General features: G+C 37.2%; 1 protein-coding gene across 1 annotated transcript in view; it reads left to right on the forward strand.

Annotated features, from left to right (window-relative positions):
* RPAP3 (RNA polymerase II associated protein 3) overlaps positions 1–17,217 on the forward strand; it is a 40,783-nt gene that overhangs the window by 5,578 nt on the left and 17,988 nt on the right. The window contains exons 4-9 of the mRNA XM_019419136.2: positions 2,269–2,391; positions 3,222–3,349; positions 10,367–10,488; positions 11,206–11,276; positions 12,661–12,786; positions 13,718–13,845. Of these exons, the coding sequence (XP_019274681.1) occupies positions 2,269–2,391; positions 3,222–3,349; positions 10,367–10,488; positions 11,206–11,276; positions 12,661–12,786; positions 13,718–13,845 (698 nt within the window). The remainder of the gene's footprint in view (positions 1–2,268; positions 2,392–3,221; positions 3,350–10,366; positions 10,489–11,205; positions 11,277–12,660; positions 12,787–13,717; positions 13,846–17,217) is intronic.

Below are 17,217 nucleotides of genomic sequence, written 5' to 3' on the forward strand. Positions count from 1 at the left end.
GAAACCACCATCCACATCAAGATATAAGACATTTCCAGCATCTCAGAAACCTCCCTTTTCAGTTGATTGCCCCCCAAAGGTAGCTGCTGTTGTGATCTCTAATATTTTAGATGAGTTTTGCCAGTTAATGGAATTTCATATAAATGTATCATATAGTATACACTCTTTTTTTTTTAGCTTCGGTTACTAGCATTATCTGACATTGATCCGTATTGTCAATAGCAGTAATTTGTTTTTTTCATTGCTGATCAGAATTCCATTGTGAGAGTATATCACAATTTGTGTATCCACTCTTCTGTTGACATACATTTGGGTTGCTATTATAAACAAACCTGTTATGAACATTCTTGTATGTGTCTTTTGATGGATATAAGCACCCGGGGGGAATTTGCCAGGTATACTTTATATACACATTTAGTTTTAGAAGATACTGCTTAGTGGTTTTCCAAATTAGTTGTATTTTTCTTAATGAAACCAAGGCTAATAGACTCAAGATGGAGCTGGCACTATTAATTAAATAGTTTGCTATCTGTTTCAGTATTGTCCTGATGTAAGAGAAGTATGGTTTTAGGTCTTGAATTTATTACTGTGGGAAATGATACTTTCTGAACATGACTTTTACTCTGCTGAGTATTATATAGTCCACTTTGCATTTTTCGTGACCTTACCCCTCATTATGTAGCCTTTTCCTTTTCATAAGGTGGTATCTTACAGTGCTTTTTCTTGAAAGGCATCATCTCAGATCATTACCTAGAGAGGTGCTTTGTACACAAACGTTTGTTCATTCAGCAGATACTGATTGAACTGCTTTGTGTGGTCGATGCTGTCATGATGTACTGCATTGCTTGATGTCATTTTAGTGTATCTATGCAAGATAATAGGTGTTTACTTACCATCCGCTCTAGTTCAGATCTGAGCATCCTGCTTTAGTGTCCTGCTGCTGGTGGTATTATACACATATAAACATAGCAGGAATGGATAATCTTGTCTCGTTAATGTTGGTAGGGTGGTGGTATTTCTGGAATCTTCATGCTAACACACAGCTAAGCTTCAGTCTATCTCTTAATGTTCATTCAGTGTAACTAAGCATAGATTTTATTTTTTAATTTGTCAATACTTTTTTTTTTTTTTTTTTTTTTTTACATAAAATAGTATGCTGTTTGTTAAATGCAAAAACGATTTTGTTTACATAATTGAAGTTTTTGTTTAAATGAGCTTTAGTGGGGGTTCTTGGGTGGCTAAGTTGGTTAAGCATCTGACTTCGGCTCAGGTCATGATCTCACCATTCATGAGTTGGAGCCCTGCGTCGGGCTCTGCGCTGACAGCTCAGAGGCTGGAGCCTGCTTTGGATTCTCCCTCTCTCTCTCTCTGCCCTCCCCCACTCACACTCTGCCTCTCTCTCCCCAAAATAAATAAAAACATTAAAAAATATTTAAATGAGCTTTAGTGAACTCTTTAATGCTTACTAGTTTAAAATCTCTTTGTAAAAACCATTCTTTTATCATATATATTTAAAATATATTGATGGGGTTCATGAGATGATTTATTACCATGAAAGGAAAGTGTGATCCCAAAGAGATTGGGAATTGCGGGACTAGCATAATACATATTTTCTCTGATAGTCTGCTATATTTTTGGAATTCGCTGAGAAACAATACAACAGCCGCGGACAGAGGAGTCAGATTTGCCTGGGTTCAAATCCTGACTTGACCACTTATTAGCTGAGTGATGTTGAGTTAACAAACTTCTGTGTTTCGGTTCCTTGCAGTGAAAAATGGGTAACTACACTTACCTCATAGGTTTTTTGAAGATTAGGAGTTATTGTGTTCTGCAAGCAGTTTTTAATGTTTTAAGATTAAGGAAGGAAAAAGCGTTTTAGTAAAAAACACTCTCTTGGCTATTGGTTGTTTATTATATTAATTTGGGGTTATTTGCAAACTTTGGTTATGTCAAGCTAATACCTCACTACTAATAGTTTGTGACTTAGGGGTGTTTTGTGGACCCTATTGACTTAGCTTACTTTATGTGTTCAAAGGTAGATTCTTTAAGTGGTTTGGATCTTGGTTTTCTAAGGGTACATTTTTCTCTGGATATAATCCTAACCATGAGGGGTTATTTGGGTTGAAAGCAACCTTAGACCTTTACGTCTTTAGGTGATAACAACCTAAGTTCTATTGAGTGTCCTTTTTTTTTTTTTCTTTTTTATGTCTTCTTTATTTTAATGGTCATGTAGTTATGAACACTAAGTTTTCCTACTTACAATTTCAGGACAGCATCCTTGATGAGCTTGATAAAGAAGAGAGTACCCATGATTCTGTGTCTCAAGAATCAGAGTCAGAAGAAGATGGGATTCATGTAGATTCACAAAAGGCTCTTACTCTAAAAGAAAAGGTATTCTTTAGGTTAGCATTAGTTTCCTTCATGTAAGCAGGATATGTAGAAAATCACATGGCTCCCATTATTTCTTCAACATAGTGTGGGGGGTATTCAAATTTTAAGTTTTTATTGGCTGTACCCATATCAAGAGAGAGTAGAGCTTGTTGATTAGGAACGTATGCTCTGAAACCAGATTACATGGGTTCAGATCCTGTGACAAGTTCTTTAAATTGCTTGTACCTCAGTTTTCTTAACTGTAAATATCAGATTAATATTATTAGTAAATTTCAATGGGTTATTATGAATATTAAGGGAATTACTATATGTAAAGTGCATGGACTGTACAGAGAGTCGTTTTAAGATTTTTTGTAGTAGACAAAAGTAACTTAAAATCAGCATGACATGAGTATTAAATTCCACTCCTCCATATCACAGGCCATCTTTGGTTACTTTTTGGAATGTTAAACATCCCTCTTTGGAAAAGCCTTGTTATAAAACTAGGCTTTTCAAAAAGCCTTTTGCTTTTCAAAAAGATGGAACTCTTTTCAGATTAAACTTCATCTTGATGCCTTTCTTTTGTTACATTTCTGTGGGTTATTGTCAGTAAAAGGTATATAATGCTAGGTGTGTTACTCATTTTTCTACCAGGGCTTTTGGATTGTGCCCATACAATGACTATATAGTGAATTATCAGCATTTGTTGAAAGACCGTTTTGCTTAATTCTGTTTTCTTTACTGTTAACCTTGATTACAGAGCTAATGAGTTAGAAAGCTATGCATAATATTGAAAGCAAATGTCTCTGGAATTCTGTGCCAGTATGTATCTGACTCATATGCTTTTTCAGGGCAATAAATACTTCAAACAAGGAAAATATGATGAAGCAATTGAATGCTACACCAAAGGCATGGATGCTGATCCGTATAATCCTGTGTTGCCAACAAACAGAGCGTCAGCGTACTTTAGGTTGAAAAAGTAAGGGATTTCCATAATGTGTGTGAATATTTTATGTGTGTATCAACACTGATTGAAGAAAAGAATCTTTCATACACCCAGGCAATGACATAATATTCAGAAATAAAAAGGCATGAGTTACTAAGCCTTGAAAAGTCGTAGAGAAACTCCAGACACATATTTCTTCTTTTTTTTTTTTAATAGTGTTACTGACTTTTTATTCTCATTACTAAGCATAGTAAAACAAACCTACAATCATTTGCTTTCATTATAATTTCTTGAACAAAAGAGCATTTGGCAGTATTAAGGACATAATCTTAGAGCAGTCTTTTAAATGAAATCAATTTGGCTTTATAAAAATTTCCCACATGGCCTTTCTTTTCCAGATTTTCAACATAAAGTGGTAAAAACTTGTCCCAAATTTTGGCATTTGCATGCAGAGTAGCATTTGGGAACCATACATCATAAAAAGATAACTGTCATCTTCCCTTGAAAATGGGGGTGGGGTCTTCATTTTTTTTTTTCTTCCAAGTTTTTATTGAAATTCCAGTTAACATACAGTGTAATGTTAGTTTCAGGTATAGAATGTAGTGATTCGTCACTTAATACAACACCTGATGCTCATTACAAGTGCACTCCTTAATATCCATCATCTGCTTAACCTATCCCCCACCCCAGCGTAACCCACCTCCCGTCCAGCAGCCCTCAGTTTGTTCACGAAAGTTAAGAGTCTGTTTCTTGCTTTGTCTCTCTCCCTCCCACCCCAGTTCATTTGATTTGTTTTCTAAATTCCACATATGAGTGAAATTATATGGTATTTGTCTTTCTCTGACTGACTTCATTTAGCATAATACTCTCTGGCTGCATCTGTGTTGACACAAATGGCAAGCTTTCATTCTTTTTGATGGCTAAGTAATATTCTGTTGTGTATAGATACCGTATCTTCTTTATCCATTTATCAGTTGATGGACATTTGGGCTCTTTCCATAATTTGGCTATTGATAATGTTGATATAAACATCAGGGTGCATGTATTTAGTATTTTTTAATGCTTTGGGTAAATTTCTAGTAGTGTAATTGCTGGAATTTAGGGTAGTCCTCTTTTTAACTTTTTGAAGACCCTCCATACTGTTTTCCACAGTGGCTGTACCAGTGTGCCTTCCCATCAACAGGGTAAAAGGGTTCCCTGTTCTCCACATCCTTACCAACATCTGTTGTTTCCTGCGTTGTTAATTGTAGCCATTCTGACAGGTGCGAGGTGATACCTCATTGCAGTTTTGATTTGTATTTACCTGATGATGAGTGATGTTGAGCATCTTTTCATGCGTCTGTTAGCCGTCTGTACGTCTTTGGAGAAATCACTATGCATGTCTTGTGCCCACTTCTTCGCTGGATTATTTGTTGTTTTGGGTGTTTTTGATCAGTTCTGTATAGATTTTGGTAACTAAACCTTTATCAGATATGCCATTTACAGATATCTTCTCCCATTCTGAAGATTGCCTTTTAGTTTTATTGATTATTTCCTTTGCTGTGAAGAAGCTATTTTTTTAAATGTTTATATATTTATTTTGAGAGAGAGCACAAGTGGAGGAGGGGCAGAGAGAGAAGGAGAGAGAGAATCCCAAGCAGACTCTGCCCTATCAGTGCAGAGCTCATCACAGGGCTCAATCCCATGACCACCAGATCACGACCTGAGCCAAAATCAATAGCCAGATACTTAACTAACTGAGCTACCTAGGGGCCCCCAGAAACTTTTTATCTTGATGAAGTCCCAGTAGTTCATTTTTGCTTTTGCTTCTCTTGCCTCAGGAGACATGCGTAGTAAGAAGTTGCTATGGTTTAGGTCAGAGAGGTTGCTACCTGTGTTCTCTTCTAGAATTTTAATGGTTTCCTGTCTCACATTTAGGTCTTTCATCCATTTTGAATTTGTTTATTTTTGTGTATAGTGTAAGAAAGTAGTCCAGTTTCATTCCGCATGTTGCTATCCAGTTTTCCCAACACCATTTGTTAAAGAGGCTTAAAAAAAAAATTTTTTTTTTTTTAATGTTTATTTATTTTTGAGACATGGGAGAGAGACAGAGGATGAGCTTGGGAGGATGAGCATGGGAGAGAGAGGGGACACAGAATCCGAAGCAGACTCCAGGCTCTGAGCTGTCAGCATGGAGCACAGTTGGGGCTCGAACCCACGATACATGAGATCATGACTTGAGCCGAAGTCAGATGCTTAACGAACTGAGCCACCCAGGTGCCCAGAAGAGGCTGTCTTTTTTCCATTGGATATTCTTTCCTACTGTTACTGTATTATTATCAATGAGTTTCTTTAGGTTTGATATTAATTGTTTTACATATCTGGTGCTCTCATATGGGGGCATAAATATTTATAATTGTTAAGATCATCTTGTTGGATAGTCCCCTTATTATGATATGGTGCCCTTCTTCCTCTCTTGTCTTTGGTTTAAAATCTAGTTTGTCTGGGGGCGCCTGTGTGGCTCAGTCAGTTAAGTGTCCCAATTCTTGATTTGGGCTCAGGTTATGATCTCATGGTTTGTGAGTTCTGGCTACACAAAGCCTGCTTGGGATCCTGGGAATCCTCTCTGTCTCTGTCCCTTGCCCGGTTGCACACACGCGTGCACTTTCTCTTTCAAATAAATAAACTTAAAAAAAATAAGCAAAATCTAGTTTGTCTGATATTGCTACTCTGGCTTTCTTTTGGCTTCCATTTGCATGATAGATGGTTTTCCATCCCCTCATTTTCAGTCTGCAGCTGAGTCTCTTATAGATAGCATATACATGGGTCTTATTTTTTTTATCCATTCTGACACGTCTTTTGATTGGAGCATTTGGTCCATTTACATTTAGAGTAATTCTTGATAGATATGAGTTTAGTGTTATTTTATTGTTGTTTCTGGAGATTTTCTCTATCCGTTTCTAGTCTTTGTTGTTTTTGGTCTTTTCCCAAAGAGTCCCCCTTAATATTTCTTGCGGGGCTGGTTTAGTGGTCACGAACTCCTTTAGTTTTTGTTTGTCTAGGAAACTCTTTACCTCTCCTATTCTGAATGACAGCCTTGCTGGATAGAGTATTCTTGGCTGCATATTTTTCCTATTTAGCGTGTTGAATGTATCATGCTACTCCCTTCTGGCTTGCCAAGTTTTTGTGGAGAGATCTGCAGCTTGGCCTTATGGGTCTTCCTTTGTAAGTTAGGGACTTCTTTTGTCTTGCTGCTTTTAGGATTTTTTTTTTTTTTATCACAGTATTTTGCAAGTTTAATTACAATATGTCTGATGTTGGTCTGCTTCTGTTGATTTTGATTGGAGTTCTCTGTGCCTCCTGGATTTGGATGTTTATTTCCTTTCCCAGATTAGGGAAGTTTTCAATTATTATTTCCTCAAATAAACCTTCTGCACCCTTTTCTGTCTTTCTTTCTGGGACTCCTATGATACAAATATTACTACATTTGATGGAATCACTGAGTTCCCTAGTATTCTCGTGATCCATAATTCTTCTCTTTTGTTCAGCTTTATTATTTTCCATTATTCTATCTTCTGTATCACTTATTTGTTCCTCTGCTTCTTCCATCGTTGTGGTCATTACATGCAGTCTGTTTCAAATCTCAGTTATTGCATTTCTCATTTCTGACTGTTTTTTAGCTCTTTTTTCTCTGTGGTACGGCTGTCCCTGATGTCTTTCATGCTTTTCTCAAGACCACCAAGTATCCTTTTAAGTGTTGCTTTAAATTTTCCATCAGGCATATTACTTATGCTTTTTTTCCATTAGATCTCTGTTCAGGATCTTTTCTTGTTCTTTCTTTTGGGATGAATTCCTCCATGTTGGCACTTTGTCTGAGTCTCTGTCTTCTTCTCTGTGTTAGAAAAGCCTGTTATGTTTCCTGCTCCTGAGAGTCATGGCTTTGTGAAGAAGAGGTCATATAAGTGTCCAAGGCGTGGAGCTTCAGGAAGTGTCTCTGGTGTGTGCTGCATGCACTCTGCTGCTGGGTTTTGGCTGCTCTGTCTTTCAGGTCAGTCATCTGCAGAGGCTCTCCTTGCCTGCAGTGGGCAGTGTTTGGATTAGCCAGAGTATGGGGAGTTTTAACTAGGTGTGCTTTGGTCCACTTACTAAATGAGACCTAAGTCTACTTCCACTAGAACCAGAGCTTTGCAGAACTCTATGGCCAGTAGCTGTGGTGCATGAAGAGGTTTCTGCTGGCTTTCTGAGGAAGGGGCCTGCTGCTCTGTGACTTAGGCACTCTTGCCTGAGAAAAGCAGTGCCAGTGGAGCACAGGTGGGTGTGACTTGGTGTGAGCAGGTAGGGCAGCCAGTGTTGGCACCGTGTTGTTTACTGAAGTTGGTTTATGCTGGGTGGTAGGGGAGGGAACTGGTGTCAGCCAGCTCCTTTGTCCTCGGAGAGGGGTCTCTGTGCTCTCAGGGAAGCATTCCAGAAGAGCAAATAATTTTCCCTTGTGCATCCCAGGTGGTTTTCAGATTGCTGGTTTCATGCTCTTTCCATGTTGCCTGCCTGGAACAGTGCAGTGCACTTTGGGCTCTGTTGTAGCCAAGGCTGCTGACTTTTAAAACTCCAGACTTTAGGGACCTGGTCTGGTGGGGACCCTCGCTGGTCTTCTGGAGGAGGGTCTCACTGTGCTGGGATGGATGCAGTTTTGACCAAGAAGGGCAATCGCTGTAGCTCAGGGTCATGGGATTTGGAGCAAAGCAGGTTAAATAGCCAGTGTCTGGGTTAGCTGCCCTCAGTCAGTGTCTCTGTGCCTACGCTGAGAGGTGTGGGGGGATGGAAATGGTTCTTTCATCCCCGGAGAGGCCCCTTTTTGAAAGCCACCTCTCATAGATGTGCTCCAAGAAAAGGGAACAATTTTAGGGGATCCTCAGATCACTGTACTGTCTGCCCCAGGGTTGTTTGCCTGCCTGCCCTCCAGGAGTAGGGCGGTGCCCTTCAGGGCTCTATCCTAGCCCTGCCCTATGACCTCTAAAACTCCTGTCTTTGAGCCCTGCTGGTTGCAGAAACTAGAAAATTAGTCCCTTGTTTTCCAAACCAGTGGCTTTGGGGAAGTGTTCTCCCCTTGCGTTTCCCGGTGTGCTCTCCTCTCTCTTATCTTTCTTCACCACCAGGGCTTCCTCCCTGTATCCATTTTCCTGGTGCTGGATTGTTGGTTGCCTCCTTTCTTTCACTCTTTCCTTTTCTTCTCCCTCTTTCCCCCCCTCTCTCCCTCCCTACCACCCTTTTCTCCCTTCCTTAAAGCAGTGATAATGTTGACAGTTTTGTAGGTTTCTTGGGGTTGGGTCACAGGATGTATATATACGTTCTACTTACATGGTGATGACCAGTTGTACAAGTAATGCAAAGGTAGTTGTAGAAGTTTATGTTCTCATTAGGAGTGTGTGTGGATGCTTGCTCCGTGTCTTTACCAACACTGGTAGAATCGGGCTTCTTAATTGTTTTCAGTCAAGTGGGTGCAAAATGGTAATTCACCTTGGTCTTAATTTGCATTTCCACAACTGCTAATGAGGTTGAACATCTTATGTATTTATTTGTCACCTGTATTCCTTTGTTTCCCTGTGAAATGCCTGTTTTGTCTTTTGGGCATTTTTCTGTAAGTCTGTTTTTCTATTGATTTTTAAGAATTCTTTCGGGATACTAATCCTTCAGTGTTTATAATAATTATTTCCCCCCAATCTGCAGCTTTGCTTTTTTTCTTTCTCTGTGAAGTCTCAATGAGCAGAAATTCTTAATTTTAATATATTTCAATTTATTGTTTTTTTTTTTAGAGGTTAGCACTTTAAAAAATATAATTTGTTACAACAGTAGTTTCCCATGCTAAGCTCATAATAGTCTTCTATATTTTCTTCTAAAAGTTTTTAAGTTTTAATTTTCATGTTTAAGTCTTTATGTATGCTGAAGGTAGAAGTCTAATTTCGTATCTTTTCATATGACTATTTCAGTCATGTCAGTCTTATTTATTGAACATCCACACTTTCCCCATGGATCTGCAATGCCACCTTGTCGTATGCTTAGTTTGCATGGATCTCTTTTTCTTTCTTTTTTTTTTTTTTTTTATGTTTATTTACTTATTTTGATAGCGAGAGAGGGCAAGGGAGGGGCAGGGAGAGAGAGAATGCCAAGCAGACTCCGCACTGTCAGCACAGAGCTTGATGTGGAGTTTAGTCTCATAAACCATGAGACCATGAACTGAAATCCACTGAGCTCAACCCACTGAGCCACCTAGGTGTTCCACATGGATCTCTTTTTCATCATTCTGTTCTCCAGTTGATCTGTTGCCTATCCGTATAACTCATTCCATACTACCTTTAATTGCTATAGCATTATAATAAGTCTCCATATTTGGCATAGGACATGTATTCTTACCTTATTATTTTTTGGGAATGTCTTGGGTATTCTTGGACTTTTGCTTATCAGTGTAAATACCGGAATCATCTTGTCAAACTCCTTGAAAAATTCTGTAGGTATTTTGATTCTAATTGCTTTGGATTTATAGATCAGTTTGGAGAGAATTATATTGCTATGGTTTTGTGACTTAGTATAAATCATGAATATGATATATCTCCACTTAAGTCTTTGATGTTTTTGAAGACAGTCTTCAAATGTTCTGCATATGGGTCTTACATATCTTTTGTTAGATTTATTTCTGTTTTTTTGTTGTTGTTGCTTATCTTTAGTAAAGCAGTCACCTTGCAAACTTTCATTATTACTAACAGTGTCTCCACATTGTTTTGAGTTTTTTAGGTAGACCATCACATCATCTGAGTTTTGTTCCTCTCCAGTCTTTTAGCTGTATATTTCTTTCTTGTGAAACTGCATTAGCCAGGACCTCTAATATAATACTGACAGAAAGCAGTGGTAGTGGGCATTCTTTTTCGTTTAGAGGGAATGTTACTTACATCTCACCATCATGAATTAATGCTTTTCAGTAGCCTTAAGTAAATAAAAGAAGGTGGGATATCAGAAACAAATTTTGAAGTTTTGGTTTGACAAATGAATATTATTAACTTCAACTTTTTTAAATTGCAGATTTGCTGTTGCTGAGTCTGATTGTAATTTAGCAATTGCCTTGAATAGAAGTTATACCAAGGCTTATACAAGACGAGGTGCTGCTCGATTTGCTTTGCAAAAGTTAGAGGATGCCAAAAAAGGTATTAATATTTTCATCTTATTATTATCTAAAACACTCTTTAATAGTTTAATTTAACAGATGCTATACAAAGAATACTAGGTAATCACAGTTACTACCCTCAGAGAGATTTCTATATTTGAAGAAATCTCATTTTTGCTACTTTGGGAAGGAATGCATTATTTGCCACCAATCAGACTTTGGTTCAAATTCTTACTCCACTGTGTATTAGCTATGTGACCAAGGGGAAGGTTGTGGGTCCCCTATGATTTTCAGTTTTCCTGCCGTAAAATAGGGATTAAAGCATCTTGTTGGATATCGTGAGGCAGAGAGGCACGGCACATAGAGTCCGTGACATGTTTTTCTTCATTTGTAAAGTCTAAGCCTTTTGTTACTCCATAAAATAAGTTTGTGTACTATAAATCATAAAATCTGAATAAAGTTGATAATCTAATAGGATTCTGTGTTTCTGGTTTTAAGATGTACAACTTAATGATAGTAAGTGTCCTTCCTGGGGCTGGTGGAAGAGGGTGATTTGTCAAGGGATTCTGTTAGGATTTTGTTTGTCTTGGTGGAGAATGAAGATAGTCCAGTAACCGTCCTGTTGGTTAGTATTTCTTGGTTCCTCGTAATTTTGCTGTAGGATGCATGCCTGTTTGTCACATGTAGCAAATGATTGTTCTATGGAATTTTTTGATATCTTGTCTTTCACATATTCTTTATCTTCAAATTTACTTAGATTATGAAAAAGTATTAGAACTAGAACCAAATAACTTTGAAGCAACGAATGAACTCAGGAAAATTAATCAGGTAAGACATAGTTATTTAAGTGCATTACTTAACGTTTATTTGATGAAGTAAAGGTTTTTGCATAGTCTTTGTACCATAGATTACTTAATATAGACTTTTTCTAATTTTAATTCTTTGTACTGTACAGTTTTACTAAACAAATTTGCAAGCTAGAGGAAGTAGAATAGTATTTCAGGATCCCTAGGAATCATCATTTAAAAAAGTCATCTGAGAGACACCTGACTGGCCCACTTGGTATAGAGTATAAGACTCTTGATTTTGGGGTTGTGAGTTTGAGCCTCACTGTTGGTGTAGAGATTACTTAAAATCTTCAAAAAAAATCACTGGAGGTTTTTCAACTCCTGCTGCTTTATTTTTTCCCAGATGACAATTATTTTTCTTTATCCCCATAATTTTTCTTTTTGGCTTGTGCTTTTATTTCTGTACTAAGTTTTTGCATATTTCTTTGATTTTGTTAGTTTTAAGTTGTTCTGTCTTTATAGTTTATATCTTAGCAAAAATAGTACTAATTTTTTAACAGTAAGAAAATACTTAAAAAGTTTTTTGTCAAATTATACTGTACAGTTACATATTCCTTTCACTTTGCTGTTGAATCAGAGTCATAATTATTGTGCCATGCATTGAAACTTTGAGAAAAAAGTGACAATGATTGGGGAAAATCTGCTTTTAAATATTGCCATTACTTATAGCACATAAAATCTGTTGATAAATATATCAACTGTCTTATAATTGTTAACTGTGTTATATATTTTTGTATTTTGTCTGAGGTCAAGTAATGACTATGAATATGAAGTTTGAGAAATTTGGTGATGTCTTGATTATCCGTTTATTTATTTTTTTTTTTAATTTTTTTTTTTCAACGTTTTTTATTTATTTTTGGGACAGAGAGAGACAGAGCATGAACGGGGGAGGGGCAGAGAGAGAGGGAGACACAGAATCGGAAACAGGCTCCAGGCTCCGAGCCATCAGCCCAGAGCCTGACGCGGGGCTCGAACTCACGGACCGCGAGATCGTGACCTGGCTGAAGTCGGACGCTTAACCGACTGCGCCACCCAGGCGCCCCGATTATCCGTTTATTTTTGAAAATAGTTTCTAGGATGGTGCCTGGCCTGTGTAGAATTTCAGTAAATATTTGTTGGATAAATAAATGAACAACTACCATTAGTGATTTTAATTGGAATAAGATGTGTATTAAATTTATTATGTATCTGTTTTGTTTTGTAATTTGAATTAGATTTTGAATTAGAGTGAAAGATATTATTTCAGTATTAATTTGAAGTATGGTAGAAATTCTAATATATTTGAGTAATTTAGTATTTCACAGTGAAATATGTATGCATCTTGTATTACTTGTTTTATTTTAGTGGACTACTGTGTCTCCTAGGCTTTAGCATCCAAAGAAAATTCATGCCCAAAGGGAGCTGATACGATGATTAAGACAACTGAAGAAGAGAAAAAGCAAATTGAACAGCAACAGAATAAGCAGCAGGCCATTTCACAGAAAGATCTGGTAATCCAGAGGGATTTCAACATACATATGTTTTGTTGAATTTGCTCTTTGTTTCTTGTTCATCTGTTTCTGTCTTCTCTAATATTTAGATTCTTCAGTAGGAGTTGCAAATTACACTAAAAACCTCTGGAGCTTATAATTCAAAACTTGAGTAATTGATGACTTGGTACATAATTAAAAAAAAAACATAGTTTAGGGAGCAAATTACTCTGATTATTTTAACATACTTACATATAGATGTAAATTTAGCGTAGAAATAAGTTACAGTTCATTCTTATATATAATTTTTTTTCCGCTAATTCACACTAGACTGTTTCTAATAAATTCGTTTAGAAATCGTTGACATTTAATTTAATATATCTGTAGTTTTTCATGGACCCACAGAAGATTTTTAATAAATACTTATGGAATGATTATTGATTGTGATAAGCCTATAAATCAATGTTACAGGGTAATCTGGTATGCACATTCTAATATGGTTTAATTTATCCTGTGTTTAGACATGTTAATGTTACCAAAGAATGAACTGTACAATTTTGGTACTCTGTCCTTTCACAAAAATTACTTGGGTTATGAAATTCTATTGTGCAACCTTTGGTGTAACTAGAGTATAATATTTAAGCCTATATTACAATGTGTTTTTAAATTAAGCTTTAACATTTAATTAGTAGAATAATGGTTAATGCTGCAAAGTAGGATAGTAGTGTATGTTTCTTTTTAGTTCTGAAAAGAGAAGAATGCCATTACAAAAAACCACCTAAACTAACATTCTAAAGCATATATCGTGGACTAGATTTTTAACATTAAAATATACTTTAATTACTGGTATAATATTGTTGAGTATTCTCATAGTGTTTACTTAAGATTTGAATTCAACTAACTTTTTGGCATTTTTTTTCGTTCTTCTTTATATTTCTCTCCAAAATGATAGGGGAATGGATTTTTCAAAGAGGGGAAATACGAAAGGGCAATTGAATGCTACACTCGGGGGATAGCAGCAGATGGCACTAATGCCCTTCTTCCGGCTAACAGAGCAATGGCCTATCTGAAGATTCAGAAGTAAGTGTTGGATGTACTTAATGCTTTTCAGGGTGAAAATGAAATTTACCATAAATTGGCTTATTAGATAGACAATTAAATAAAATATAATTTATTTACTCCTGAGCATTAAATTTATTTTTTATTTAAAAAAAAATTTTTTTTAATGTTTATTTTTCACAGAGAGAGCGTGCGCGTGCGTGCATGAGTGGGGGAGGGGCAGAGAGAGAGGGAGACACAGAATCAGAAGCAGCTGAGCATTAAATTTAAAAGAGAGAGACTGAATATCAGTATGTATTCAGTAAATATTAGCTCTTGTTATTATTTTCCCACTATTTTTGTTTTTTTTAATGTTTGTTTATTTTTGAGAGAAACAGAGACAGAATGCGAGTGGGTTAGGGGCAGAGAGAGAGGGAGACACAGAATCCCAAGCAGGCTTCAGGCTCTGAGCTCTCAGCACAGAGCCCGACGCGGGGCTCGAACTCATGAGCTGTGAGATCATGACCTGAGCCAAAGTCGGATGCTCAACCAACTGAGCCACCCAGGCGCCCCTATTGTCCCACTTTTAATAGTCTGCCATTACACAATTTAACATTAATTGTTTCATGCGTGTTATTCTGAATTAATGATTTAAAAATTATTAAAAAAAATCTTTTTAATGTTTATTGAGAGAGAGACAGCTTGAGTGGGGAGGGACAGGGAGAGAGGGAGACACAGGCTTCAGGTTCTGAGCTGTCAGTAACAGAGCCCGATGTAGGGCTCAAACTCATAAGCTGTGAGATCGTGACCTGAGCCGAAGTCGGACGCTTAACTGACTGAGCCACCCAGGTGTCCCTAAAAAGTATTTTAACCTCAGAACCTTTTGGGCACATTTTTATCTGGAAGTGTTTTATATATGCATATCCATACATCACAAAAGAGAATTGTTGCCATTGAGATAAGCTGATTGATTATATATATACAGCTAAAACTTGGTCCTATGGTACTAAACAACTGTTCGGGATGTACTCAGGGGTTCCAAGTTGGACAATCAGGATAATATCTGACGGCAGAAACTGTGTCTCATGGTTCTTTATATCTGTTGTGATAATATTTTATACACTAGTGACAGAATTTAAGAAAAAACCATGTAAATACTTAAAATAGGGATTCGTAGTTACCTTGGTGCCATGGACCCCTTTGGCTGCATGGGGAACCTTCTTCAGAATAGTATTTTTCCATGTATAATTATACATTTGAGAGTACAAAGGAAATCAATTTTATTGAAACAGTTTTTAAAAATTTGTGATACAGTGATATACATACCACAACAAAATGAGAAACTACATTTAAAACATAGGCGAATTCGGGGTGCTGGGGTGGCTCAGTTGGTGAAGTGTCTGACTTCTTGATCTCAGCTCAGGTCTTGATCTCAGGTCTGTGAGTTCAGGTTCTATGCTGGGCATGGAGCCTACTTAAAAAAAAATACAGGTAAATTTGGGGCGCCTGGGTGGCTCAGTCGGTTAAGCGTCCGACTTCAGCTCAGGTCACGATCTCGCGATCTCACGGTCCGTGAGTTCGAGCCCCGCGTCGGGCTCTGGGCTGATGGCTCAGAGCCTGGAGCCTGCTTCCGATTCTGTGTCTCTCTCTCTGCTCCTCCCCCGTTCATGCTCTGTCTCTCTCTCTGTCTCAAAAATAAATAAACGTTAAAAAAAAAAAAATTAAAAAAAAAATACAGGTAAATTTAAAGCTAAAAATGTTTTTGAAAGACGTAATGTGAAACTTTAGGTTTGGGGTGATCTGTGACATCTTCTTCCATATACTGATGAACTGATAAGTGTGGATAGGAAATACCCAAAAAGGTGCACAGATGATTGTGTTCCCAGTGTGATAACACGTGACCTTGCTCTTTGGCATCTGAATGACTGCTAGGGACAGAGTTGCCCGATAGTTGGCCAGTTAGGTCATAGGAGCATTTATAAACAGGGATTCTGTGATCACATACAAACAAACAGCAGGTTAAATTACTACTGTAAATCTGAAATAGTGGTGAGCATAAATAGTATTTTGAGATGTTTGTAACAGTTGTAATGTGATATGAAAATATCAGTGATACTTATTAGTGTAAAATCACCTACTGCTTTTGCTACCGTGGTTTATTGTCTGCAGTTATAATGGAAAGAAAAGCTAAATCCCATTTAAAGTAAGTAACTGAAAATAAGCATGTAGTATTTTTTCCATTCAGCTTTTCACATCTCTCAAAGGACCTCAGGTTAGGAACTCCTGTCATATAAGTAAATTTTGTTTATATATATCCTCATTTAAACTAACAGACAAACATGGGGTGCCTAGGTGGCTCAGTCGATTAAGCATCTGACTTTGGTTCAGGTCATGATCTCGTGGTTTGTGGGTTCGAGTCCTGTGTTGGGCTCTGTGCTGACAGCTCGGAGCCTGGAGCCTGCTTCGGATTCTGTGTCTCCCTCTCTCTCTGCCCCTTGCTCTCGCTCTCTCTCTCTCTCTCTCTCTCAAGACTGAATAGATACTAAAAATTAAAAAAATAGACACAATTAGAGATACATTATTTTGATCAGTGAGAGTGAATAATAGGTTGAGATATGAAAAATAGGTTGAGTGTCCCAGTTCAGAGTGGAAAAGTTCATGTAACTTCTGAAAGGGCAAGTGGTTCGTATTATGACTGTTATGCAGGGTCCAGTGATAGAGATAAGGCTGGAGAGCCAGACAAGCCCTTGGCTTTGTGCTCTTTAAAGTACTGTACCCTGAAAAGTGTGGGGGCCGTGTTCATGTCTTGAATGGGAGAATGACCTAATCAGCAAAGTAGAATATATATTGGTAGAGGCATAGGGCCTCTATATTTGCACATATACAGACATACTCTTTCTTTCATTGAAAAGCGAATTAAAGGATTAAGGGATGTTTAAGTTCACTAGAAATTTTATTTTGTTCTTAGGAGGTCTTGTTTCAAGGGTAGGATAGCAGTCATGTAGGCCTTAGGGAAAATGTAATCACAGGAGATTCTCCTGTTTTAGAATATTTTTATTATGAAATGTTTGCAGCTTTCATGAAAGTAATATAATAAACTTCATGTACCAAATCATCTAGTTTTAACAAGCCGTACTTTTTTTGTTACATTTAGCTTTTTTCCCTCTGAATTATTGTAAAGCAAATCATAGGTATTATGACATCTAATCCCTAAAGGATTTTTTGTACATAACCACAATACCATTATCATGCCAAATAAATTTACAGTAATTCATTAATGTCATTTTGAAATATAGGAGGGTCTTAAGTTTTTGGTTTTTTTTTAAGGTCTCCTTAGCTTTCTGTTTTTATAGAGCACTACCCAGTCTGACTGAATTGATAGCTGGTTGCATGGTTGAGTAGAATTTATGAAAA

This window comes from Panthera pardus, unplaced genomic scaffold (genome assembly GCF_024362965.1).
Source record: "Panthera pardus isolate Hobbes unplaced genomic scaffold, ASM2436296v1 HiC_scaffold_6, whole genome shotgun sequence".
In the NCBI taxonomy this organism is placed as follows: Eukaryota; Metazoa; Chordata; class Mammalia; order Carnivora; family Felidae; genus Panthera; species Panthera pardus.